We start from the raw sequence: 25,587 nt of genomic DNA on the forward strand, positions 1-25,587 counted from the left end.
ATCTTTGCTACTCCCGAAATCTTCTAAGACTCTCCAAAACTGAAATTGATACTGGCCCCAGGAAGGTTTATGAAACCCTGTCAGTTACCCCATAGACTTCTGTATCATAACAAACATGTTGATGATGCAAATGATGAAAAGCTAACATTTAAGAAGCACTTATGATCTAAGCACTATAATTTAGCCTTTATAGAACTTATTATCTTTTGTGATTTCTTCATTTTGTATCTCTGGAAACTGAGGCTTAGAGAGGTTAATTATTTTGGCCAAGGTCATGATTAGTAATGGAGGAGCTGAGCTTTGGTATGTCTGATTCCAGAAGCTGCAGTTTTAATCACCTTCCAAAGCATTTAGGAAGAAGACCTGTGTCATTTACTAGTATATTACAGAAGTCTTTTGGAAGACTGGAGTCAGGGTTTCATACTTGGGAAGTGGAGATCCTGAACCTTTTCTGAAGTCTCTTGCAGGTTCTTTCTCATTCATTATTCCATCTGTCATGGTCAGGATACTGTATTTTATAGGAAAATATAGCCAACTCTGCAGGATAGGGCTTTAGTTCTGAGTACTTTTATTTATCCACCTTCTGATGTAAATTTGACAGTCTAGAAGGAGATAACCCATTTCTCTTCAATGTGAGGCCTTAAAGCAAGTCTTAAACCAACTACTTACCCTACAACATAGGTATTTTCTAGAAAAAGGTAGCAAAGAAGGCAGAGGTCTGAATGGGCCATGCATTGCTAGAAGCTTGCTTAAGAATATTAGTGTAGTTTTTAGGAAGAATCTGTCTGGAAGGGGAATATTCGGGCTAGACCAGTTTTTCAAAAATTTTATTTCATAGAGGAACGAATGCTTGTGAAATATTTTCCAAGCGGCAGCATGGTGTAATAGAAAAGTAAGAGTTTTGGAGAGAGATATAGACCTGGGATTAAATAGTCATTTTGTGGGTTTTGCTAAGTTAATTAATTCTTTGACTTCATGATTAAAGAGGAATCTACTGTAAGATACTAGAAGTACGGAATCTAGAAAGGTGTCCAGTCACTACCTGACTCTGTTTATCCCTTCATGTCAATGGAAATGGGAGACAGTATGGCTGTTCCGCCTGTGTGACGGACAGCTTTAGCTCTCTTCACCCATAAAGCCTTCTTGTATCCTCTTTGTAATTTCCCTTTGTGTCATAGCTGTTACCGCCTGCTTTTTCCTGTATAAATCTTTGTTTTAAATTTTCTTTCTTCCTGCTGCTACTTGCTCACGACTGCGGCTAATCTTTTCTTGTATTTCGTTTAGTTGAATTTATACTCTGAGGTGATTCAAAGACTGCATAAAAGCTTTTGATCCCAGAATTTATCTTGTATATCAAGAAAAGTGTTGTAAATGGGGAGATTTCTTTGTAGACTTCTTCCTAAGTAAGCTTCACTTTTTTTCTTTCTCAGTTACAACTTTCTGAATGTAATTGAAATTAAAAAAAAAAGTGTTCTGTGAAAGGTAGATGCTGCTCAAATAGAATAATAAAGCAGCCTTTGTTTTCCATTTTTCCTGAATTTTCTTTGAATTTGATAGGGATGTAGAGAAGCTGATGCCACCCCACTTAACAATGACTGAAATTCGTCCGAGAACTTACCAGAGCTAATCCTTTCTTTTAACTCTGGTGGGAAATAAGTAGTTCTCTTTGATTACTGGGCAGTTCATTGCAATAATACAATGCCTAGAGGGAAAATGCCAGAAACTTTCCAAATGGGGGCTATTTTGAATAACTTACTTATATTAGTGATACAAGTTTTTTCCTAGTTCTTTGAAAAAGAGGAAACAGTTTCAAACTAGAGCATTTCACTCCATTTTCTAAATATTTTGACTATGCTTTCTGTTTAAGACAGGCAGGTTTTCTGGGCAGCAGAATTGCTGACCTCTTGGGCAGAGAGCCAACACTACCCAGATATCAGGGCTAAGCGAGACGGGCAGCTCTCCTGTGGAAAAATGGTGCTATTATGAGACATCTCAGAGTGGTTTTTCCACCTAGGATGCAGACGTACCCTATCCATTACATTATAGTTAACAGGTCTTTATCAAATTAGCAGCAGGTCGGTTCCCAGGCAATCTCTCAGATTTCAGCCCTTGAGGGAAAATGTTTTGAAATGGGCATATTAGCTGAATGAATCAACCCAGTAACCCACATGCCATTCCAGAAACTGCTGGGCAGTTGTGCTTCTCTTATGCCCTGATTTTCATGTGAGCCGTAGGAATAAATGCGGGATACTTGTGGGCTATGAAATCTGTTGAGCCCTAGGTGTTTGAGTAGAGGGAGACTGTCTTAGGCATACGTACTGGGATTTATGCTCATATATTAAAATTCCACGTTCTTTACTGTTACTTACATAACAAAGGGGAAACACATCGGATCTGGCTTAGAGTAAATGTGGTCCTTCACTGCCACCATTCCTGGATACTCCTGCCCCAAATGCTTTATGTAAAGAGAATTTCGGTTCCAATGGGATAGGGCAGAGTGACAGGATTCCACTCAGAGAACGGGGTAGTGCCACCAGCTGAAGTAGATGTCTCATCTAAATGGTGTGTGGCTTCTGAACAGAGGTGGTGATGGTAGGTGACTGCTTGCTGTCTGTCTCTTGCCCATTTTGCAAACAGTTGAATCAGGTTTCTTAGCTCCTAGAGTGTAACAATAAAGACTGTCTAATGGAAGAAAATGGGGAGTAGTATTGTGTCAAGGGATTTGAAGGCTAGTCTTGAAAAACACCCTTCATAGCGTGGGGATGGGACTATCACTTTCATTCATCTTGAAGATGTTCTACTGTTTCCAGGCCTCCATAGTTTCTGACAAGATATCAGTGGTTTTCAAATTTTTGTTTCCCTGTATGTAATGTGTTGTTTTTCTCTGGCTGCTTTCAAGGTTTTTTCCTTCTATTTGGTTTTCAGCAGTTTGAGTATGATATGCCTTGGCATGGTTCTCTTTGATTTGTATTCTTGTTGGCGTTCACTAAGTTGCTTCAGTCTGTCAGTTTATGTTTTTCATCATATTTTGGGACATTTTTATTCATCATTTAGATATTTTTTCCTGCCACTTGCCTTTCCCTCTTCTCCCTCCTCTCCTTTGGGGACTCCATTATATGCATATTAGACATTCTGATGCCCCACAGTTCTCAGTGGCTCTGTTCATTTTTAAAAATCTTTTTTTCTCCTCAAGTTTCAATAATTTCTGTTGCTCTTATCATCAACGTCACTGACTTTTGTATCTACTGTTAAGCTAGTCATTTAAGCTAGTTTAGTCAGTTTGAAATTTTAGATATGGTATTTTCGAGTTATAAAATTTCCTTTTTTTTTTTTTAATAGTAGTTTGTTTCTCTGCTGAGATTCCCCCTTTTTATTTTGAGTATTCATTGAGCGTAGTTATGATAACTACTTTAACATCTTTGTCTATTTTAATGGCTAATTCCAACATATAGGTCATTTGGGGATTTATTTTAATTGATTTTCTTTTTTCTTGAGGACTGAGTCATGTTTTCCTGGTTTTTTGTACATTAGACAACTTTGTATTAAACCCTATATATTGTGAATATTATGTTGTGAAGACTGGATTTTGTTTTATTTCCTGAAAAGTATTGATATTTTAGTTTTAACAGGCAATTAGTTTAGACTTTAGCTGGTCTGCTTACCCAAGTATGTGTGGTTTAGAGGAGTGGGCCAGAGACTGGGCAGTTTGTACACAGAACTTGGAGCTGCCCCCTACCTGGCTCTCTCCTTTCTGGAATCTCCTTTCTTTCCAAGGGGCGGTGGTTGCCCCAAAATCTTCCATCTTATTCCCCAGGCTAGAAAGACTTGGGTGTATGTGAGTTTAAACTGTCCTTTGTGGTACCAACTCTGGCCTACTCTCAAGGTAAAAGCAATAGTGATTCTCCCCATGTTAGGAACTATCCTAAATTTCAGCCCCCCATCTATAACTTGCCACCTCTGTTCACTGTCTAGTGCCTTCAGGTAGTTGGTTTTGTTTGTTTGTTTGTTTGATATTTTTGTCCAGAGTTTGGAGTTGCCATCTGTAGGAGGATGGGGTCTGGCAGGAGCTTCTTCAGCCATCACGGAAGCGGAAACCTTCAAGTGTCTTTGGTTGAGTCATAGTCTCACTCAGACTTTTGGATCAAGTCATTACTTTATTCTGACCAGTTAACACATCTTCCTCGCTCTGCTTTATATTCTGGAAAATATTGGGTTGTCAGAAAAGTCATGACATATTTTTCTATGTTTTTCGTTGCAAAAATGCGTCATGACTTTTCCAACAACCCAATAGTAATAAATACTGTGGCCTTGTGGGAGCATTCTGTGGAAATGATAATGTCAAATTCCTTTCTCTTTGAGTTTTAAAACTTTGGGCTCTTAGGAAGGGGACATCTTTTAGTATTAACACTGCAGTCTTGCTCACTCAAAATATCGCTCGTCTTTACACTAGATACTCATTTCTCAGTCTTGTGACAGCCAGTCCCCTGATTCTTTATTTCTCTTCTCCATAATGGGTACAGCTGATTTACACAGGGTGCCTGGGAAGGCCTCTTTGAAGAGGTGACATTTGAGCAGAAGCTTGAATGAAGTGAGAGATGGGGCATGGAAATTCTGGGGGAACATGCAGAGAATGGCAAATGTAAGAAGCTTGTCTTGTTCAAAACACGGCCAGAATACCCAGTGTATCTGGGGTGGAGTGATTGAGGGGAGAGTTTGAAAGAACTTTAGAGAAGGCAGAGGCCAGCACATGCAGGACCATATAGGTCATGGTAAGGAGTCTAGATTTTATTTCACGTGTGTTAGGGTGCCATTGGAGGGTTTTGAGCAGGGAGTAATATATCTGTGGAACTATGGGGGGAAGAGCAGAAACAGTTCAGAGGCTATTGCTGTAGCCTAGATGAGGGGTGTTGGCGGCTTGGACCAGGGCAGTAGTGGTGGAGATGGTGAGTTCAGAGATAAGTAGATTCCAAAGCCTGTGGAAGTGGTAAGGCCCCAATTCATTTTGGAAAAAATTTTGGAAAAGAATTTCATTTTTTTCCAAATGAAAACTATAGAAATACAGAGATTCTGTTTCACTTCCCTTTTCCCTCCCAGCCCTTAAAACGGAGAGTTCTGTTTGGGGAACTTAATGCCATGGCAGGGTAGTGATTTTAATACTATTTCTCTAGTAGTCTACTAAGGGAAAAAGAAAAATTGGCTGTGTAGTAAACTTGGAATTATTACTATTCAGACTTGGGTCTCTGCCAATTGGGCTGTTAAAAGCTTTACTTTTGGCTAGACCTCAGGCAAGAGTAGAGATAATTCTAAGGCTTATTCCATAGAACATTGATATGCTTTTATTTTTAATCTGTGCCCACTCTACTTTTAAAAATATTGCTTGACTGTATCAGATGATAATTTCCTAAAATTGTGATTTCTAAGCAAAGCTAACAGGAAAAGCCTTGTCTAGTTTCTCTAGATCCACGATTGTGCACAAAGTCGAGTAGACTTCACTAGGTATTGGTATATCTGGGTGGGGTGTTTGTGTGTGTGTGTGTGTGTGTGTGTGTAACAGTATTTTAATTAATGACTTGGTGGCTAATGCTATGGCTCTCTTTTTCTGTTTGAGAATTGGCTGAATATGAAAGAAAGCTACCAGGAATTAGAAAATAATAGCAGAAATTATAGATGTATAAAGAATTGCTAAAGTCATATTACATAAATGATTTCCTAAATGCAGCAAATCAATTCTTTAGGGAATGCCTCCCTCCTCTTAGTTTATATGTATTCTTTTTACTAATTCAAAGTAAGGAATCTGAGACTGAGAATTTTATTGCTTTAGATCACTCAATTAATAAATTAGAACTTAGGTGTTAGGACTTTTGACCATAGTTCAGTGCATATATATATATGTATATATATATATATACACACACACACACACATATATATATATATATATATATATATATTTTTTTTTTTTAAACCAAATCCAAATTTCTTAGGAAGGTACTCTGTGTGTGTGTGTGTGTGTGTGTGTGTGTGTGTGTGTGTGTGTAATATATAAAATATATAAAAACATTTGAAAATATACACACATATATGTACATATATATAAATAAAAAACAAATTAGGAAGAGGTTGTACTAATCTCATGTTACAATAACTGCACAATTTTTGGTCATTTTCTATCTGCTGGGTAGGCACAGCATCATGTTCTTTATATGCATTCTCTCATTTGATGGTGAACCTCCCACCTGTGCTATTTTACCTACAGTTTCACGGGGATTGTTGGCAACTTATTCTCTTATAAATTAAAGCAGACTTGTTTCACAACCTAAAACATGCTATTTTTTATACTTTATTAGACCCAAATGTAACTAAGTTACAAATGGAATACCAGTTCACCGTGTTAGCGTCTTACTCCTTTGCTTTCTGTCTTGGCATTTCCTAACTCTTTGCTGCCACCACTTCATGGACTGAATGAGTCCTTTGAAATATCAAGAGGTTTCAGTGCTCCTTTGTTCAGTTGTCCTTTCTCTGTGGATCACCTGTCTACCCAATCATCCCAAGCTCTAGTTCACCTACCTCATAAGTAGGTACATGTGTGACAGTATGCTTCTTCTTAGACCTCATTTTCTTGATTTCCAAGCTCTATAATGGGTTACGTCTTTAAGTTAGAGGAAAAGGTAGGATGGAGAACTGTTCACCCTCATTGCCTGTGTGACGGCTTGACATAAGTTTCTCAGAAGTGGGTTCATTACTGAAGTGTATTATGCATGTGTATGTATGATTGGAGACTGGAGGCTGTTGGGTTTGTCTGGGCAAAGTTTGGTCTTAAAAAGAAAACAGACAACATTATAAGTGTATTTAAGCTGTTGGATGTAGTAGGTGGCATTATGTGTTTGTATAGTTTTGAATTTTCCATGTACATTTTCTAATTGTATTACTTCTCACGTCTGTTCTACTTTTTCATGTTCTGTTTTTGGTTTACTTTATGACTAGGGTTAATTTACTTAATCTCTTCATGTCCTAGTTTTCTTGCCTACCAGCTTCAAAGACCTGCCTATGATTAATCATGAGCTGCTTTCATAAAAGATTTCTTATTTAGGTAGTTCTTCCATTTGAATCCAGATTCATTATTCTGCTTCACTTGAGCAACTGTCACTTAACTAAATTGTTGAACTGTTCCATTGTTCCTTTTTTATAGCAATAACTACTTACATTTTCGTTCCTGAGATATTGAGATATTTGCTATTTAGTTGGGGATCAGATTTATCATTTAGTTAATTTATGATGTGAATTGATACTTTGCTAATTAATGTGGATTTGCTGATTTTGCCCGGATTTAGAAGCCAAATGTTTTGTTAACATACTAGGAGGAAGTACCCTATTAAAGTAGTAGTTCTTTTGTAATTCATAAACTCCAGAATTCCTCAACAACCAAGTTGAGTGTTAACGGAAGTCACTAATTATTTTTTGATCATGGACGCACTTGCGTACATTTGCACATGGTAGGGGTTCTAGGCCATGATTGCTGTACTGTTCCATTGTGATGAAGAGAAACGTGCAATGAGAAAGTCAAGGCTTTTATGAATGATGGTAAACAGAAGAACTAGTGAAGCATCATCAGGGAGCATTGTATATGCAACAAGAAGAATGAATGTTAGTGAGGATTGCTCCTGACTTGATTGCTGTAGGCTGATGGATTTTTGCTATAGAAAACTGGATTCTAAGAGTTATCACTATATTGAATGTTTATAGATTTTATATATAAACTTTTCAAGTCTCTTTATTCCATATTCTGAAAATAGAATGAACCGGGCTAAATTAGGTCTTGCTTCCTACTGGAATGTTCATTCGTTCATTCATTCATTCACTTATAAAACATTCGTTGAACATCTCTGTATGCCAGGCACTGTGCTCTGTACATTCTGATCAGTATTACACCAGTAGTTAATAACTTGAAGGTAAGTCTTCCATGTTCATAAGTTCCTAAGGTGTAATCAGAAGGCATGAAAAAATAGCCATTGTTAAAGAAGGAGGGAGCATTGTTTTAATTTGAAACAAAGCAACACCAACAAACAGAATATTTCTTAGACATGACATACTACTCTTGCAAATTGACATTGAGTCATTGCTTGAATATTCCGATCTGCCAGTTCTCAAACTGTTAGAGGCCGATACTGGTTTGCTGAGCTTTTTTTTTTTAATGTGATAATTAATTTTATTTATTTATTTTTAAATTAAAACTTATTGGGGGTGATAGTGGTGCTTTTTGTAACCTTTATGCACTGTAGCTTTGAAGTAAAACTGTTAGAAGAAAGCTTTCACTCTCCCCCCATCCTCCTTAATTTAGGTTTGTATTTTCAAAGCATTAAGGGTAAAAATCTCTTTTTAGTTATGGGGAACAGGTGATTGTCTTTAAATAATGAGCTACATTTATTTTTGGAAATTTGCTTGACTGTCTCCTGGTGGCTGATTCTAAGTCGGTGTCTCCGCAGTGGCACCAATGACATTTTGGGCTGGATAATTCTTTGTCATGGGGGGCCGCCCTGTGCTCTGTAGGATTTAGCAGCATCCCTGACTTCTGCCCAGTAGATTCAAGTAGTTCACCTCCCCTCCACCCTCGCCGCAGTTGTGATAACCAGAAACGTCCACAGTTATTGTCAAATGTCCCTCGGGGGGCCACATCACTTGTAGTTGAGAACCACTGCTCTAAATTCTTAAAGCAGACTTATTGACCACAGCTATTTGTGAGCTAACCGCAAATCAGCTGCTGCAGTACTGGATGTGTGTTTATGTGAATCCTTCCAGCTTCTCTTCTGTTCTGATGGCTATTGCTTCAGTCCCCTGAACAATCCTTGCTGTCCTGAACTCCTTGCCCAGAGCAATTGTGCCAGGACAAGCAGAGGTAGTACGCACACTATATTCCTGGAACCCATAGTGGTTGTTCTTAATGGACTTGCCTTTTAATGGACTTTAATAAGCTTGCTCAAAAAACTGGATATGAAATCGAGGCCAAAACACATTTGATATTAGACCTTCTGCTCTACCTAGGGCTTCTAAGGGACAAGCAGGTCCTGTTGATTTGATTTACTTTGTAAGTTGGATGAAAAATTGGATACACTCTAGGTATCATGTCCTGAACATTTTCGTTTTTACATTTTATTTTATATCACAGACATTTTAGTTTTTGTTTCTTGTTTTTAAAGGAAATGTTAGATTGTTTATCGGATTGTCAAGGTTGGCTAATAAACAGCGTCATACAACATGGTGCTCGTTAAGCAGAGGGATTACTTACTGATGTTCACACATCTAGTAAACGGTGGAATTGCAATTTGAACTCAAGCTTTTCTGATTGACTCCAAAGTCATGCTTTTAAAAGTCCTCTGTATTAGTGCTTCTCAAAATTTCACGTGCATAGTAATCGCCTGGGGATCTTGTTAAAATGTAGGCTCTGACATGGTAAGTTTGGGGTGGGCCTGCAGTTCTGCATTTCTAAGAATCTTAGGCTATGCCTGATGCCCGAGTTGCTGGTCTTTGAATCACACTGACTACCAGAGCTCTGAGCTATGTGTATGTACCTGGATTTTGCTGTAGATAGTTCTCCTGGTGCTTAACCCACAGAATTGGTCATCTACAATGGAGTAGTCAAGAATTGGATTTTTCAGTTATTTTTTCTTCATTTTAAGCTATGTGTATTCACTACTGGATTTTAAAGTGTATATTCACTGCTAGATTTGATGGGGAGCTTTGTTCACCTGAACCGGCAGAATTGCAGTTCTGTGTTAAGTGAATGCTAGGCATGTTAGGAAAGTAAAATGAGCGATGTGATGAGGGTAGTTTGCTGAGGGTGTTTAAGTGAACAGCTGCTGTAGTCCATTGATTCTAAGGTGGACATTATTTTACATTTTAACATCACTGAAATCAGATGTGTCTTTAGATAGATGGCGTTTTACCATTGCTGAGGCTGGCATTTAGCTTCTGCTCCTTCTGGCCAACCCCTCCCACCCCCCACCTCTCCCCACACACTTCCTGGGAACCAGCCTGGCAGCTACTGTAGTGTATACTTGGCTGGCTGCTCCCCCTCCTTGCTCCTGTCTTTGTCCTGACCCAGGCCTCAGTGCCTTTGTTCCGTCACTTGCTGAATCGACGCCCCCGGAGACTTGAGCTACAAGCTCAGGGATTTATACTGGTCAGATGTGCTGCAGGGCAAGATGATTTCTGTGTCTATCTCTGGGCTCTGACATCTGTTCTGTATAGTAGCAAATCTATTACAGATCCTTCCTTGTCTGGACTTGGGAGGAACTCCTTTGGGACAGAGGCAAAGTCTTAAAATCTCTTTAGTAAAGTAAACATTCTAAGTGATAAACTATTTCATGTGCTTTCTTATTTAGCAGCATTTTTCTTTTCTTGATGGTACACAAATTAATAATGCATTTTCCATGGGGCTTTGGTTTAATGAGATTTATAAATTTAATGTAAGGTTAGCAGAAAAAGACTGATCTGGAGTTAGAAGGTAGGCGTCAGAATCTAGCTCTGCCACTTGCCAGTTGTCCACATATAAATAGTGAGAGGTTGGACCCGAGGATCTCCAGGGCCCTTCCCGCGCTCAACTAATTGGATTCTGAGTGTGCTAGAATGAATTAATTGAAGTAGAAGGACACTGCTTTAAGAGCACAAAAGTGATTAATTTTGACAGGGGGCTGCGAATGGCAGGAGGCATTTGATGAGCTGGGTCTCCAGGGGGAGAGTAATTTTGGTAGAAGAATAGGAGAAAGAGTATTTTAAGCTGAAGAGACAACACTTGTTAGGTCATGGGGGGGAGTACCTTTGAAACCGTTAATAAACTTTTAGACCCCGAGTATAATTACATTCATCAGGCTAAGTAGAGGTGATCCTCAGTACAAGTAAAACATTTTGTTGAAAGTAAGATGACCCATCCTGGTTTTCTAAAAAGATGACTCCTCAGGAAGTTCTCTTTGTTTCTGGTTTTTGAGAATAATACGATGGTGTCTCATTAGTTGGATTAATTAGCTATAGATACCATAAAGATAAAATGAGCTATCAAAGTACTGTGAGTATGGCCACCCTCGTCAAGGTGAATAGCAAGGACTGTCTACATTGTAGGAAGCTGCTTATGTGAGATGTGGTTTAAATACAGTTTTTTAAAATTGTAATGTTCTGTTTGGGCACTAATCTTTATTTATGAAGAAAATACTGCTTTGCATATATTGGTCACTTTGGATAGAGAGAGTCTTTGAATTGGGATTGCCATGGACACAGAAGCTATTAGTTTTACTGAATTTCGGTACACCTTGAAAGAAAAAACTTGTATGTGTAGTCAGTGTTGTGAGGAGGGATTACAAAGGTGAAGGAATTAACAACAATGGGATAGGCAATCCTTTTTTTTTTTTTAAATATCCAAAAAAGGCCTTAAGAATTGGTCAGAAATAGACCCAAGGGATTTCCGAGTTTGGTTTCAAAGTTTATGAGCAAACGGGGAGATTCCAGAGCTGAGAATCATAGTATCAGTTCTACTCTGCCACCTTGTGTCCTCTTGGGAAAGTTATTTTTATTTTCCCTAGACTGTGTTTATCGTGTATGTAAAATAATACTCAGCTTTAGCTTGTTTCACAAGAAAATAAGTTAGCAGATGAATAAAGCTTAAAATGTGAAATCCTTAATCATTTTCTAAGCTATAAGGCAGGTTTTATTCCTGAAAGTCATGTGCTAGATTTTACAAGTGGTAGGTAAGCAGGCAAAATTACTCAGTAAATTTAGCCAGTCTCCTTTGACCTAAAGGCAGCTTTGCTTTTGCGCTGTATGATGCAGCATCGATCTTAGCGTTGTTCCTTCCTTTTTACAGGTGGTCCGTACTGAGAAGAACAGTTTGAATAATCGATTCTTGCCCTGGAATGAAATTGAGACCGAGGCCATCCTGTCTATTGATGACGACGCTCACCTCCGTCACGATGAAATCATGTTTGGGTTTCGGTGAGGAGCTGATTTTCAATCAAGAATCACTTTCATTTGCAAGTGATAGGAAACCAAGTCAGACCTGAATCAGGCAGCCAGATGGATTAACTGGCTGAGAAATCCTTAGAGGTGGTAAGGGCTAACCGAAGACGCAGCTGGATCGAGGGTCTTAGGTGATGTCAGAAAACCCCATTTCTCTTCCTCTGTAGGTTCTGCTTTCCTCTGTGTTGCCTTTGCTCTCATAGGCTCTTGCTCTGAGGCCAGGGAGATGGAATTCTGTGATTGGCTGGACCAGAGTTACCTGCCTGTCCCTGGAGCTGCGAGTGGATCATCCTCTCACCAAAATCCATATGGAGTGTGGGTGAAAGCAGAGGGTAGTGCCCTGCAGGAAACATGAGGGCCTTATGTTTAGAGGAATGGAGGCTAACTCCCAGGCAGGCAGAAACAACACGTTGCTGTGTATTGGAGCAATGGAACAGTGCCAGAATCCTGGGGCCTGAAAGATTTGGGGAAAGATGGGTCTGCATGCAAAGATCCAAGAAGAAAAGGGAGGAGGAGGAGAAGGTGGTTATCATCCGTGGCAGTTGTTGAACAATTTGTGTGCCAGGGACTAGTTGGGTATTTGGTCTGGTTTATCTCATTAATCCTCCTAAAGCTTGATGATGTAAGCTGTAGGCATCTCCATGTTACATAGGAGTAAATTGAGATCCAAGAGAACCAAACCATGAAGCTAGAAAGTAAATGGCAGAGCTGGAATTCTGAAACAGGTTTGTCTGACTCCAGAACTTCCACTCATCCACTAAACTATACCTTTTTCTTGAGTTTAGTGGTTCTTTTTTTTTTTTTTTTTAAAGATTTTTATTGGGGAATTGGGGGGATGGGAACAGTGCTGGGGAATTGGGGGAAGGGGAACAGACAAGTTGCTGTCATTTTGTTCTTCAGTCTAGTTGTGGAGGACGTTGCTTCACTGGCCCAAGTTGGCACCATCATTGTGCTCTTCTCTGGGGAGGCAGATCAGTCGCTGGCTTCTGGACGGCCGCTCACTGCGGCTGCTGGCCGCTCACGCTGGCTGCTGGCTACATACGGTAGCCCATGGCAACCCACTGCCACAGGGACTGCAGCCTATGCCGTCGCCGGCATACAACTCATGGCAGCCCAGCTCTAGGTAGAGCTGTTTGTTGTTCAGCATCTTAGCTGTAGAGGGCAGTGTCACTGGCCCTCATATATGGGATCCGAACCGGGGCCCTCTGGCATCCCAAGGTGCCACTCGGCCAGCCTGAGTTTAGTGGTTCTTATTGGGGCTTACATAGCCCACTTGAGGAAGCATTGCAGGCGAGAGAGAGTAGTACGTCATGGCGTGGTATGCTCGCCCATGGACAATTATTACTTGTCCACAGCGAGGTAGGTACTAAAGTTGAGGGTAAGCATTTAAAAACTTGTAAAGCAATTTGACATTTACCATGACACCCAAGTTTCCATCATTTATCTTGCGATTCACTGTTGGGTAACAGTTATTGAATGTAATTCGTACATCATACAGTTCACTCATTTAAATATACCATTCAATGGTTTTCAGTATATTTCCAAAGTTGTGCAGCCATCACCACAGTGCATTTTAGAAATCTTCATTACCACCAAAAGAAACCCTGTACCCATTAGCATTTCCCTCCAACCCCTCTAAGCCCTGGGCAACCATTAATCTACTTGTGTCTATAAATTTGCTGATTGGCACCGTAAAATATGCGCCTTTTTGTAACTAGTTTCTTTCACTTAACATAGTATTTTCAGAGTTCATCCATCTTGTAGCATGTGTCAATACTTCATTCATTTTATATGGATATACACAGTTTATCCACTGATGGACATCTGGGTCATTTCTACTTCTTGGCTATTGTGAATAATGCTGCTGTGGACATTCATGTACAAATTTTTGTATGAACATTTCCTTTTTCTTGGATATATACTTAGAAGTGGAATTGCTGGATCTTAGGCTAACCTTTTGTTTAACATTTTGAGGAACTGATAGACTGTTTTCCAGAGTGGCTGCACCATTTTGTATTGCCATCAGCCGTGTATGAGGGTTCCAGTTTCTCCACATCTTTGTCAACAGTTGTTATTTTCTGTTATTTATAGCCATCCTACTAGGTGTGAAGCGGTATTTCAGTATAGTTTTGATGTGCATTTCCCTAGTGACTAATGATGTTTAGCATTTTTTCATGTGTTTAGTGACCATTTGTATATCTTCTTTTAAGTGCCTATTCATGTCTTTTGCCCATTGTTAGATGTCTTTTTATTATTGAGTTGTAAGGGTTCTTTATGTATTCTAGGTACAAGTCACGTATCAGAGGTAAGATTTGCAAATATTTTTTCCTATTCTGTGGGTTGTCTTTTCACTTTCTTAATGGTATCCTTCAAAGCACAAAAGTTTCATTTTCATGAAGCCCAATTTATGTTTTCTTCAGTTGTTTGTGCTTTTGGGCTCATATTTAAGAAACCATACGATTCGTTTTTATTGTATTTTACAGAAATGATAATTCATAATAAATCGGGGGAAAATGAGTTCTTCACCAAAGATAGTTTGGGAATCATTGGAGTAGATTTCCTTGGAGATCTTGTTCAAATTAAGTATGGGTTGGAATGGAGAACTCTTTTCTCTGTGCCTTTGTTCTGCTCACTGAAAACCTGACCTATCAGCTCTCAGGTGTCCTTTCGTACATCTTGATAAGTGCAGATGCTCAGATGAAAGGAGCAGCAGCGTTATTGCTCTATTTTTCTCAGATGTATCTAAAAAGAATTATGTGACACATTTCTGAGAAAACATGTATTCTTTCTTTTCCCCACCCAACTTCTCACATTGCCTTTGACATCTTTCTACTAATTTTTGAGGCAAGTGTCTGTTGTTAGCTGTGATAAAAATCCCACCAAACTGGAGTATGTTCCTTTGTACCATGATAATAAATAGCCAGTACTCTCTACTGTTTTTATGAAAGGAGGCAAGCCATGTGATGATTCCAGAAGTGGTCTTTACCATTACACTTTTTGCTGTGGGTGGTGGTGAGGGAGGGGGAGACGGTGTATTTCTGATACAGCATGGTACAGATTAGAACATGCTAAATGACTCGGAGCTGTGAACGAGGCATGGGATGTTGATAGGAGAACTGCTAATCACCTCTAGGTCCCAAGAATGATTTAGATTAGGAGTCCTGCTTTGATGAGTTTGGAGTTTATTAAGATAGCTGGCATTTGCTATTTTTTGTGGCTCTTGATTTAGGAAGACTTGACCTCTCCACTTGTCAACAGATTTCCAAGTGGTGAGAGAATAGTGGAAAGCCTTTTAATGTCTTTCTTAACAATCATTGGAAATTTGCGGTTTAGCCTCTGGTTATTGGAACTTATGAATGATCTCTGGCTTTACATCCTAACCTTTTATCACCCTGATCTAAAAGCTTTTTCTTATTAATCTCCCTAGTTTTCTTATTTCACCTGAATGGGTTCAAAAGGAAAGGGCAGGTATAACAAAAATTTCTCTCTCTGGCAAAAGGTAACATGGATCTTGGCTGACTTCAGCTTATGTAGCAGAGAAAGAGGCAAACGTATTCTTAAGGAACAGATAAAGGGGACCCAAGAAAATTGAAGACATATATCCATACAAAAAGCAATACATGAATGTTCATAGTAGCATTGTTTATAATAATAAGTATAAACAACATAAAAGAATAAATATGATATGATTTTACTTACATGGGACATAAGTAAAATCCAGAGACAGAAAGTAGAATGGTGGTTGCCAGGGGCTGGAGGAAGGCAGGAATGGGGAGTTAGTGTTTAATGGGTACAGAGTTTCTGTTTGGGAAGATGAAAAAGTTCTGGAGAAGGATGGGTGGTAGTTGTACAACAACGTGAGTATACTTAATACCACTGAACTGTATACTTAAAATGGTTAAAATGTAAGTTTTATGTTAAATAGACTTTGCCATACACAAAAAAATCAGTTGTCAAAAGAAACAAACACACAAGAAGTGTAAATAACCCAAACGTTCACCAACTGATGAATGGATAACCAAAATGTAATATATCCATACGATGGAATATTATTTGGCAATAAAAAGGAGTAAGTACTGATCCATACTATGACACAGGTGAACCTTGAAAATGGGCCAAGTGATAGAAGTCAGTCATGAAAGGCCACAGATTGTGGGATTCCATTTACATGAAATGTCCATAATAGGCAAATCCATGGAGACTGAAATAGATTAGTGGTTGCCATGGGCTGGGGAGATGGGGAGATGGGGAAATCGGGAGTGACTACTAATGGTTATGGGGTTTCTTTTGGGATTGATGAAAAACATTCTGATATTAGATAGTGATGATGATTGTTGCACAGCTCTGTGAATATACTAAAACCCAGTGAGTCGTATGCTTTTAGATGAGTAAATATGGTATGTGATTTTGTAGCTCAACAAATTTTATTTAAAAAAAAAAAAAGACAGGATAAGCTGAAGAGATGCTGTAGGATTGTGGACTAGAAAGTAGTTCCTCTTTTTGGATCCAAATATCTCTGTTATCTTGGACCCAGGATTTTTGAATTCCATAATTGGATCTGACACTGATGTTTTCCTCTACGCTTCATGGCTCTGCTTTATGAGTTTTCTTTTCCAAAGGGAGTTAACAAAAACATTTTTTCTTCACCATGGTTTGGTATAGGTTTTTTATTATTTTGGATAGGAGGAAAAAGCTTACATATTATCATAATGTAAGAAACATGGGGTTTGGAAAAGACACTCTTGTTTTAGATAGTCAGGAAGCAAAATCTCACCTTACATTTTTTTATACATTTGAGTTTTAGTTGATTTTACACTTTATTTTCTCATTGTGTTTCAAATCATTTGGTTCTTAATGAACCAGAGGGAAAAACATGGATGTATAACCCAAAAGGACAAGAATGTCTCTTTGTAGGATAAAGTCCATATTACTTTCATGTACTGTAATATGTGAAATATTTAGTGACCTTTTTCTCCAAACTATTTTGCCTAAGTTTTGAAAATCAGAAAATAAGTTTTAAATTAAAACTTAATAGTAACATGACCTTTGTTTCATTCAGGTAATTCATTAAAGAATTGTTTTGAGTTGGACAGACTGGCACAAAATATGTATTTGGGATATATATATAACTTAACTGACTAATATGGAAATGTGCTAAATAATGTGCCAAAGTTCGTACCATGAAAAGGTTGAATTGATGCATTTATTTCAAAGGTGATAGTATTTAAATTTGAAATGTTAACAGGATATTAGTCATGATTCAGGTTCTTCAGTGGAACATTATCTTGATTTCATTATTTAAAAATTTCTCTGTAGTTGTTTGGTGAAGTTATGTTTATCCAGTGAATTTTCTTTGTTTTTAAGTTTGAGCTATGAAACTTTTCCTCTAACATAGTGTGTAGGTAGTTATTCTTCTTTCAACACAGTTAAAGAATAATTCATTAAAGGGAAGGTTTAAAGCCAAAGCATGATCTATGATGCAGCACATAGATTAAAAACATTTAGTGCAGTATAAGTTTGAATATAATGTTATGGAAATGATCCTGTGTAACCCTTTTAAATGCAGATTGGTAGCATTATTTATAATCAATATTATTAAATGCCTGACTTTCAAATATCCATCGAGACTGTACTATCTAAAACTCTTGATGCATCATCCCAGGAATTTATTTAAGCCTATATTTAAGTTGAGTTTATCTTGTGCCAGTGATTCCACATTGATTTTTTTTCTTTATTATTTAATAGATAATTAATAACCGGTCAACCATCTCATGGTTGGCAACCTTTAACAAATGAGATATGTTACCTTTTGATACTGTATAGCAAATGAGATTTTGCTTTATTAAGAACTGTCTATATTATATTGACTTAAATCAGCCAAAACAGATGATTGAAATATTCAGTTTTCCTTTCTTTCTTCCACTATTTCAGGACCAGTAGGAGCAATCGACATTGGAAGAATGCCTAGAATCAGAATTTTCAGGAGTATTGATATAACATTTGGTTATGCCAGTGGTACTTATTAGCAATCCTTACATCCTGGATATGACAAATTATATTATGAAAATATCTCAGCTTTTTAGGTTAGTAATTTGGAGTCAGTTTTAGGAGATAAATGATAGAGGTAAGGATTTGGGTAGGAAGTGGCAGAAAATCCATCTAGGAGGCTGTTAACGTTGTGAATATAAGTTGTGGTTTCTCACCTGGTGGACTAGATTAGTTGCTTTCAAACTTCATAGGAGAGGAATTCTTTTGAAATGAAATCATATGTGTTTTAGGAATTGAAGTTCCATAGAAGTGATGAGGGAGTTTCTCAGGTAGTTTAAATCTCCCTTTGGGGGTGAGGTGGAGAGGGGAGGCGATGGTTCATTGTTTACAGGACTCCTGTACCACTTCTACAGTGCTGTGGGGTCTGTGAGGCAGAAATACTTTAGCTGTGTGATGTTAGCCTGGGAAACTGGGGAACTCATTTTATTTGCTGTACTTTACCTGCAAATTTGGGGATGATATTAAAGTTTATCCTGGAAACATACTGAATTCTCAGTTTGTTTCTTGCGTTTATGAAGTCTTCCATTTGTGTGGTCCTGTAGACCTCTTTTCATGGTACAGGTTTCTCCCTCAGCTCAGCTCAAATCAGGAATTAAGACCGTTGCACCTTACTCCAGGCAGCAGTCTCCTGTGGTTAGACCAGTGGTTCCTAAGCTTCTTTTATGGCGTACCCTCTCAGTAAAAGCTAAGTATGCAGTATGCATAAATTATATACAAATTCTATTGTAGTAATCTATCATGCTCATTAAAAACAAATTCTTTTTTTAGAAATTGAATACGATTAAAAATAAATAGAAATAAAAGTTGATGTCTTATTCCTGCTCCTTAGCCGATTGCAGTACACACCCCACTCTGGAGACCTTGACTTAGCTGCCTCCCATGTTATCCCAGCTTGTTCTTTCTGTGAGGGCTGAGAGATGCTGGCTGCCAGGAGTTAGAGGAACAGTATGCAGGTGCTTATTAGGAAGCTACATGTGACACACTTTATTTGTTTATCCTGTCTGGCTTGTGACTACTTTTATTATTATTTTTTTTAAAAAAAGGAGAAAAGAAGTAAGTTACAGCCTAAGGGCCAGAGCCTGCAAGCTAGAGAGAGTAATTTTAAAAGCTTTTGATAATCTTAAGGCTTTGTACTGAGGTGTGTGCATGTACTTGTGTTTTTTGAGGGTGTGGAGAGAAGCACGGGACCGCATTGTGGGTTTCCCTGGCCGGTACCATGCGTGGGACATCCCTCATCAGTCCTGGCTGTACAACTCCAACTACTCCTGTGAGCTGTCCATGGTGCTGACAGGTGCTGCCTTCTTTCACAAGGTAAGAAAAAAGTTTGGTAAGAATGGCAAGAACTTGGTGAGAGTTGAGCCTTTGTGTGGTAGCGAAATGCTACTCTGAAGTTAGCTTGCCTAGTGCTTCTTACATGCCCCTTCTATGCTAGAAGTAAGTTATTTCTATTTTTATAGACAGCAGTCAAGATGCTTAGAGCAACTTTGGACTAAAAAGTCAGGATGAGAAGGCTGCCTGTACAATCGCATGTAGGCCATTAGGAAAATCAGTTCATCTTTCTGGGAATTAGCTGTCCCTCTGGAAAACAGAGTACTGGGCTAAACTACCATCTGGTTTCAACACTGCCATTCCAGACATGGCCTGGCCAACGGAAGGCTGAACCTGGTACACTTCTGACCTAGGCTAACCACCACTGTCCCAGGCTCCACCATAAGCCTCTGTCTATTGTGGGTCTGTACATCCTGTTTGATTTATTAGAGCTTGTAATGTTCACCATGCCTCACATCCTGATTTTCATTGAAGATCTAAAATGTAAACCCCTCCAGTTGTTAATCTTCCCCTGTACTGTTACCGCTAAACTGTTCTATTTTTTGGGGGGGCTTCTGACTCATCTTCCTTGTGCATGTCATCTATTCTATAAAGCAGCCACTGGCCACATGTGGCTGTTGAGCACTTGAAATGTGTCTGGTCAGTATTGAGACGTGTTGTATGTGTAAAGTACACACCAGATTTTGAAAACTTAGCATGAAAGGAAGAATGTAAACTATCAGTAATTTTTTATGTTGATATGCAATTATTTTGGATACACTGGGTTCAGTAAAATATACTACTAATGAACTTTACTGTTTCTTTTTGCTTTTAAAAATGTGACTACTAGAAAATTTAAAATGACACGTGTGACTCACCTTCTGTTTGTGTTGGATAGTGCTGCTCTGTACCATCTCCCCAGTCCTTCCTCGGGGCTCTGAAGAAACCCGATTCTGCGAGCCAAATCGCCTACACCCCCCGCTTCACGGACACATCCTCTATTTCCCTGACCTGTTTAAAACCTGACTTTTCTCTGAGGACAGTGCTTCCCTTTTAGCCTGTTCTGAATTTCTTCCATGAACAGGAGTTGAGGCTACTCATTTCCCCAGATTTGTACTTTCGAGCAGGGAAGGTATACGGAACTATTTTCATTGCTTTCCAGTGACGTAATTCTCAGCTGCTGCGTAAACTCTTATTTGAGACTTGTGGCACCTGTCTTGTTGCTGCCATCTACCAGCCTTGTAATTATCCCCTCACCGTCATCAGGGATATTGGCGCCTGGCCCATCATCCTGATCTCCACTCCGTGCCCTGTCATTCTGGGCATCTTCATTGCCCTCGTGGGAGACCACCCACCACACTCACTGTCTTCCCCATAAGTGCTGAAGTGTCCCGGGGGACTAGCTTCTATCTAATGCTCTGATTACTTTGTGTTTTCCTTAGATGTTCTCATGCTCTCAAGGTCTTGTGGCTTTTCTTAGCACCTACAAGTTGACGATTTCTGTATCTTTATTCTAGGGTTGGCCCTTCCCCAAGATCTGTGCTCGTATATTGTTTCCAGGACATCCCTGTATGTCCCTCTGGTACTTCAAACCGAATCCCCCACCCTGAGAGCTCATCATCTCACCCCGCCCAACTCCCTCAAACCTTTTGTCTCTCCTATATTTCATATCTCAGATGGTGGCATCTTGCAAGGCATCTCAAATAGAACCTTGAAAATCATCTTACTAGGGACATTTTGAACCGGCCTACGAAGTCATTAAACATTCAGGTTTTTGTTTTCTTTTTAAAACATGACGTGCGAAGCCGATATGATCATCCGATTCTTGAACCTGGCCCTTGTGCTTATTTTCCAAACTTGGCTGGGCTGTGGTTGGGCTGGGGATCGCACGTACGATTAGGGAGGATCTGGCCGAGAAACCATGCCTAACTAGGAGTCGTTTAGTTTCGCCTCTGAGAAAGGGCCACTAATTTTCGCAGTGTACATGCATACCTTCAGAATTTACTTTTCTACTGAAATGTGTGCCTTCTCAAATTCTCCGATTGCTCTTTAAAAGTTTCAGTAGTCAGATCTCTTTACTTTCAAGTAAGAAGTGATTCACTGAGTAAAAGTTAGGTTTTCTTCTATTTGAAAAGCCAGAGCAGAGGTTATAAACCAGCAGTCCTCAAACCTTATTGAAATGTTTATTTCGCCCCCCAGTGCTGCCCCATACACTGCCAGGCTTTAAAAACTGAGGAGTTTGCAAATAGACCTGGACCTTACTGGAAGTGAAGATTAGGCCATACTGGGCAGTGCTTCTGCCTGGCACCAACTGGCTGGAGTTGCGTGGTCAGTGTTCCCTGGAGGTGGGCACGTATGTGCATATTTGCCCCACGACTCTTTATTTTTCTTACACCCATTTTTAAAAATGTCACTTATTTATTGCCTTACTTGTTTGGTCCTTGAAAGCAATTCAGTTGATTATTCCCTAACCTGGAGCGACCAAGTGTTTTTATTGTAAGTGCCTATCAATAAAAATTTTGAACCTGTACCTCACAAATGTATATATTATTTATAAATTATATTTATATATGTGTACTACTGTACTTCTAGAAATTTTTATAAGGTTGAGATAAAGGTAAAGTTTCAAAGTAATATTCTCACTCAATCCTTAAATTTTGGTGAAAGTGATGTGATTGAATATGTTTTATTTTTAAAAATCTTGATTTGACACTGTGTGTTATGGCAAGTCAGAGGTCTTTTTCTAAGTTAAGCATATTTTTGATACTTGGTTTTAATCACTATCCCTGGTGAAATACCTTATTGCTGGGCTTACTGAGTCATGATACTCATTCACAAATTTGGTAGCATTTTGTTAAAATTGACTAGAATTTCCATCTTCTATGATGCCAATGGGAGGGATTCACCCTTAGGCTGATTGGTTGTGACGACTGGCTGTGATTACGGTGGAGGAACAGTGATTACGGTACAGAGGCTGACCCTACAGAGCAGGATTCGCTTTAGCAGAGCTCTGGTGCCTGCCCAGTCTGCCCTTTGGGTGGATTGTCCTTGGAGGCTGCTGGGCGATGCTCTGGCTTGTCCGAAGTTGGCTACTGGGTGTGCCCATTCCTAGGGCCTCCTGGGAGGGGCTGCGCCTCAGGCCATGTTCAGCCATAACATGTGCCCTACCTGGGGCTACCTGGCATGAGCCACAAAGCAATCCACAGATGGCCGCCACCCGTGCTGGACTTGGAGGTACCTCAGGAGGCCCAGCTGTGAACCGAGACCGGCTGCTGCTAGTGCCGAGCTTAGGGCTGCTCAGCCAGAGGTATGGGGCACGCAGAAGCCAGATGCTGCTTGTTTGGGGTTTGTGAACCTTTGAGAGATTTTAGAAAAGTCCGCAGCATGAGCCAGGACAGGCTGTTTGTACAGAAAAGCCTCTGGAAGTGGCTTGGGTTAATGCCCAAAAATTGGGTCAGGCGGGGTCTCTGGGAATTACCTGGGGGCAGGGCAAATGAGCGGTGTTACCCAGGTTAATGGAGACTTGACTAACATATGGTGTCTGCTTGCGTCTGCACACTGGGAGGGGAAAGGGTTTAACAAAGAAACAGTGGCTTCCACTAGCTCCTTCATTTGGGAGAAAACTGCCTCTCCACCCATTGTCCTGAAGCCAGACAACTCAGTTTCTACCCATATGTCCCTGGCATCTTTTCAAGCTGCTGCTTCAGCACTGGAGCTCAGAGCAAGTGAGTCCATGCGCAGGCCCTTTAAGAGGAATGCCTGGACTGAAGGCTTCCTCATCTCACTCAGTAACAATTTCCGCTGGTTTTTACAGCCAGAAGTTATGGGGACTTTTCTCCCCGGCACTAGAATGTGGGGCTGGGACTCCAGGGAGCACCTCCGCAGCTGAGATATCCCTCCCAATTTTTAATAGTCACATATGGGTGTGGGAGCAGCCCGTTCTGCGTCTCTGTTCCTCCTCTCAGTCTTGAGGTGGCTTCTCCTGTTATAGGGCTTTGGTTCAGCTAGACTTCAGGTGATTCTCAATGATGGCTGTTCTGTAGCTTAGTTGTAATTTTGATATGGTCATGAGAGGAGGCAAGCACAGTGTTTACCTGCTCCACCATCTTGCCTGGACAGCTATAATTCACCTTCTAAGTTCACCATCTCTTAAGTACTTTGCCTCAAGATAACCAGCAAACCTCTGTGTGCTACAAAAATTTTATGATCATTATAGATTCCACTATTTAAGGTAATAGAATATATAAATCAATTTTATTGGGCACCTGACCTATTCACTCATTATCAGCATATTGGCAACACATCTCAGTTAACATGTGCCTTGTTTGATAGCATTTGCCCATTCTGTGGTGTAAATATTCTTACCATGGCTGATTTTAAGTTATCAACATGAGTAGCTAAATATGGAGTTGGGAACAGATGGGCAGTTGCGTACTGTTATATCTGGTATTTTCACCATACAGATATGATGGACATAAAGAACCTCAAGATAACAGTAAAATATAATAAATAATAGTAATATGTAACAAATTAGTTAAGAGTTGATGAGATTTAGGTATTTTTAAAAATAACATTAAAATTTAATTTTAAGTTTAAGTATAATTTTAATAATGGCTATTTTTCATAACAAGCTCACAAAATTCCTAAATACTTTCACAGAATTCTTGAAAATCGGCATTCATTAGCGGGTGTGAGCCAGTGACAGCATCCCACTTTGTGGGCCTTGCAGGACATTTAAGAACTTAGATTTTTACTCGGAGCGAGATGGGAACGCCACTGAAGAGTTTAGAGTAAAGGAGTGCGGTTGACCTTGTGTGTTAACGTGACCGCTTTGCTGTGCTGAGAAGACTGTATAGAAGACAATATGGCAGCAGGGAAACTGTTTAGGAGACTGTATGAATAGTCCAGTGAAGAGATAATGGTGGCTTGGAGCAGGGAGTAGCCTGTGGCGATGGCGAGAAGTGATCAGAGTCTGGAATCTGTGAGACACTGAAGGATGGGATGTTTCAGTGAGTTACTGAGAAGTCGGAGGCGATAACCAGGCTATCCTGTATTGCCACTGTCAGAGATAGAATGTTGTTCAGCTGAATCGGTGTCTGACCTAACTTGATACATCTTTATATTGTTGCAAAATCACTGCGGTACCAAGGAGATTAAATGAAATTCGGATTCTCAAAGTGGGTGATAATGGCAGCCTGGATGGGAGAATTCCTCATTGAAGAAGCCCCACCTTGTAGGATGTTTAGCATCCCTGGCCCCAACTCCCTAAGTGCCAGTGATTGCCACCTCCACCCCCCAACTTCCTAACAGCTCCCAGATCCGTGAATATTTTTGCTGAAAGCCGAAGAACTGTGGCCTCTAACAGAGTGTGTGATTCTTTCTCTACCCCTGACAGTATTATGCCTACCTGTATTCTTACGTGATGCCCCAGGCCATCCGAGATATGGTGGATGAATACATCAACTGTGAGGACATTGCCATGAACTTCCTTGTCTCCCACATCACTCGGAAACCCCCCATCAAGGTGAGGGTTCCACCACCGATGGGACTGGGGGTGCATGCACACTTAATTCATATAGTTTGCCGTAGTGCAGTATGTAACTCTTCCTCCGAGTCCTCATCTGTAGAATGGGGATAAGGATACCACCAACCATATAGGATTGTCTCGGGGTTAAAGGAGTTGTTAATACAGCGACTCTTCACTCCTAAGGTATAAAATGGATAGAATTCCGTGTGTTTGGAAAGTGCATGGGAAAAATGTTCCATCTTTAATTTTTACTAATCTCTATCTGCAGTTTAGCATTTTCATCAGTTATGAAACAGGCTACACTTCCTAAGAGTATTTGCAGTAACTGCATTTTGTCACCAGTAGTACTCACAGGTATTTTATACCACATTGTATTTGTTGCCACATTTCAAAGTATCATTTGTGTTCATCACTGCTTTGAAATCTTGGTAGTTATTAACTTCTAGATCTTCTTGCTTAGTGCATTGATAAAAGAGCACATATATTAGTGTATTTCAACATAACTTGTTTCCTTAGAATCTCTTGTACTTTATTATATGCATTTAAAAACATACTGAGGTGGAGCCTGCAGGCTTCACCAGATTCCAAACCAGAGTGGAGGGGAGTCCATGGCACCAAAATTTAAGAATCTCTGAGTTAATTTATGTAGAGCTCTAAGAATAGCGCCTGACAAATAAGTAAGTACTGTATAAAGTATTTAC

The 25,587-nt window shown here is 39.7% G+C and overlaps 1 protein-coding gene across 7 annotated transcripts in view; it reads left to right on the plus strand.

Moving 5' to 3' along the window:
• The window catches only part of EXTL3 (exostosin like glycosyltransferase 3), a 121,348-nt gene that overhangs the window by 88,082 nt on the left and 7,679 nt on the right, over nt 1-25,587 (plus strand). For 6 of the 7 annotated variants that reach the window (XM_019636152.1, XM_019636154.1, XM_019636156.1 and 3 more), the window contains 3 exons: nt 11,852-11,979; nt 19,218-19,362; nt 24,755-24,883. In XM_019636152.1, coding sequence (XP_019491697.1) covers nt 11,852-11,979; nt 19,218-19,362; nt 24,755-24,883 — 402 coding nt within the window. The remainder of the gene's footprint in view (nt 1-11,851; nt 11,980-19,217; nt 19,363-24,754; nt 24,884-25,587) is intronic. The other variant, XM_019636157.1, reaches the window with a different exon arrangement.

This window comes from Hipposideros armiger, unplaced genomic scaffold (genome assembly GCF_001890085.2).
Source record: "Hipposideros armiger isolate ML-2016 unplaced genomic scaffold, ASM189008v1 scaffold_27, whole genome shotgun sequence".
NCBI classification, from domain to species: Eukaryota; Metazoa; Chordata; class Mammalia; order Chiroptera; family Hipposideridae; genus Hipposideros; species Hipposideros armiger.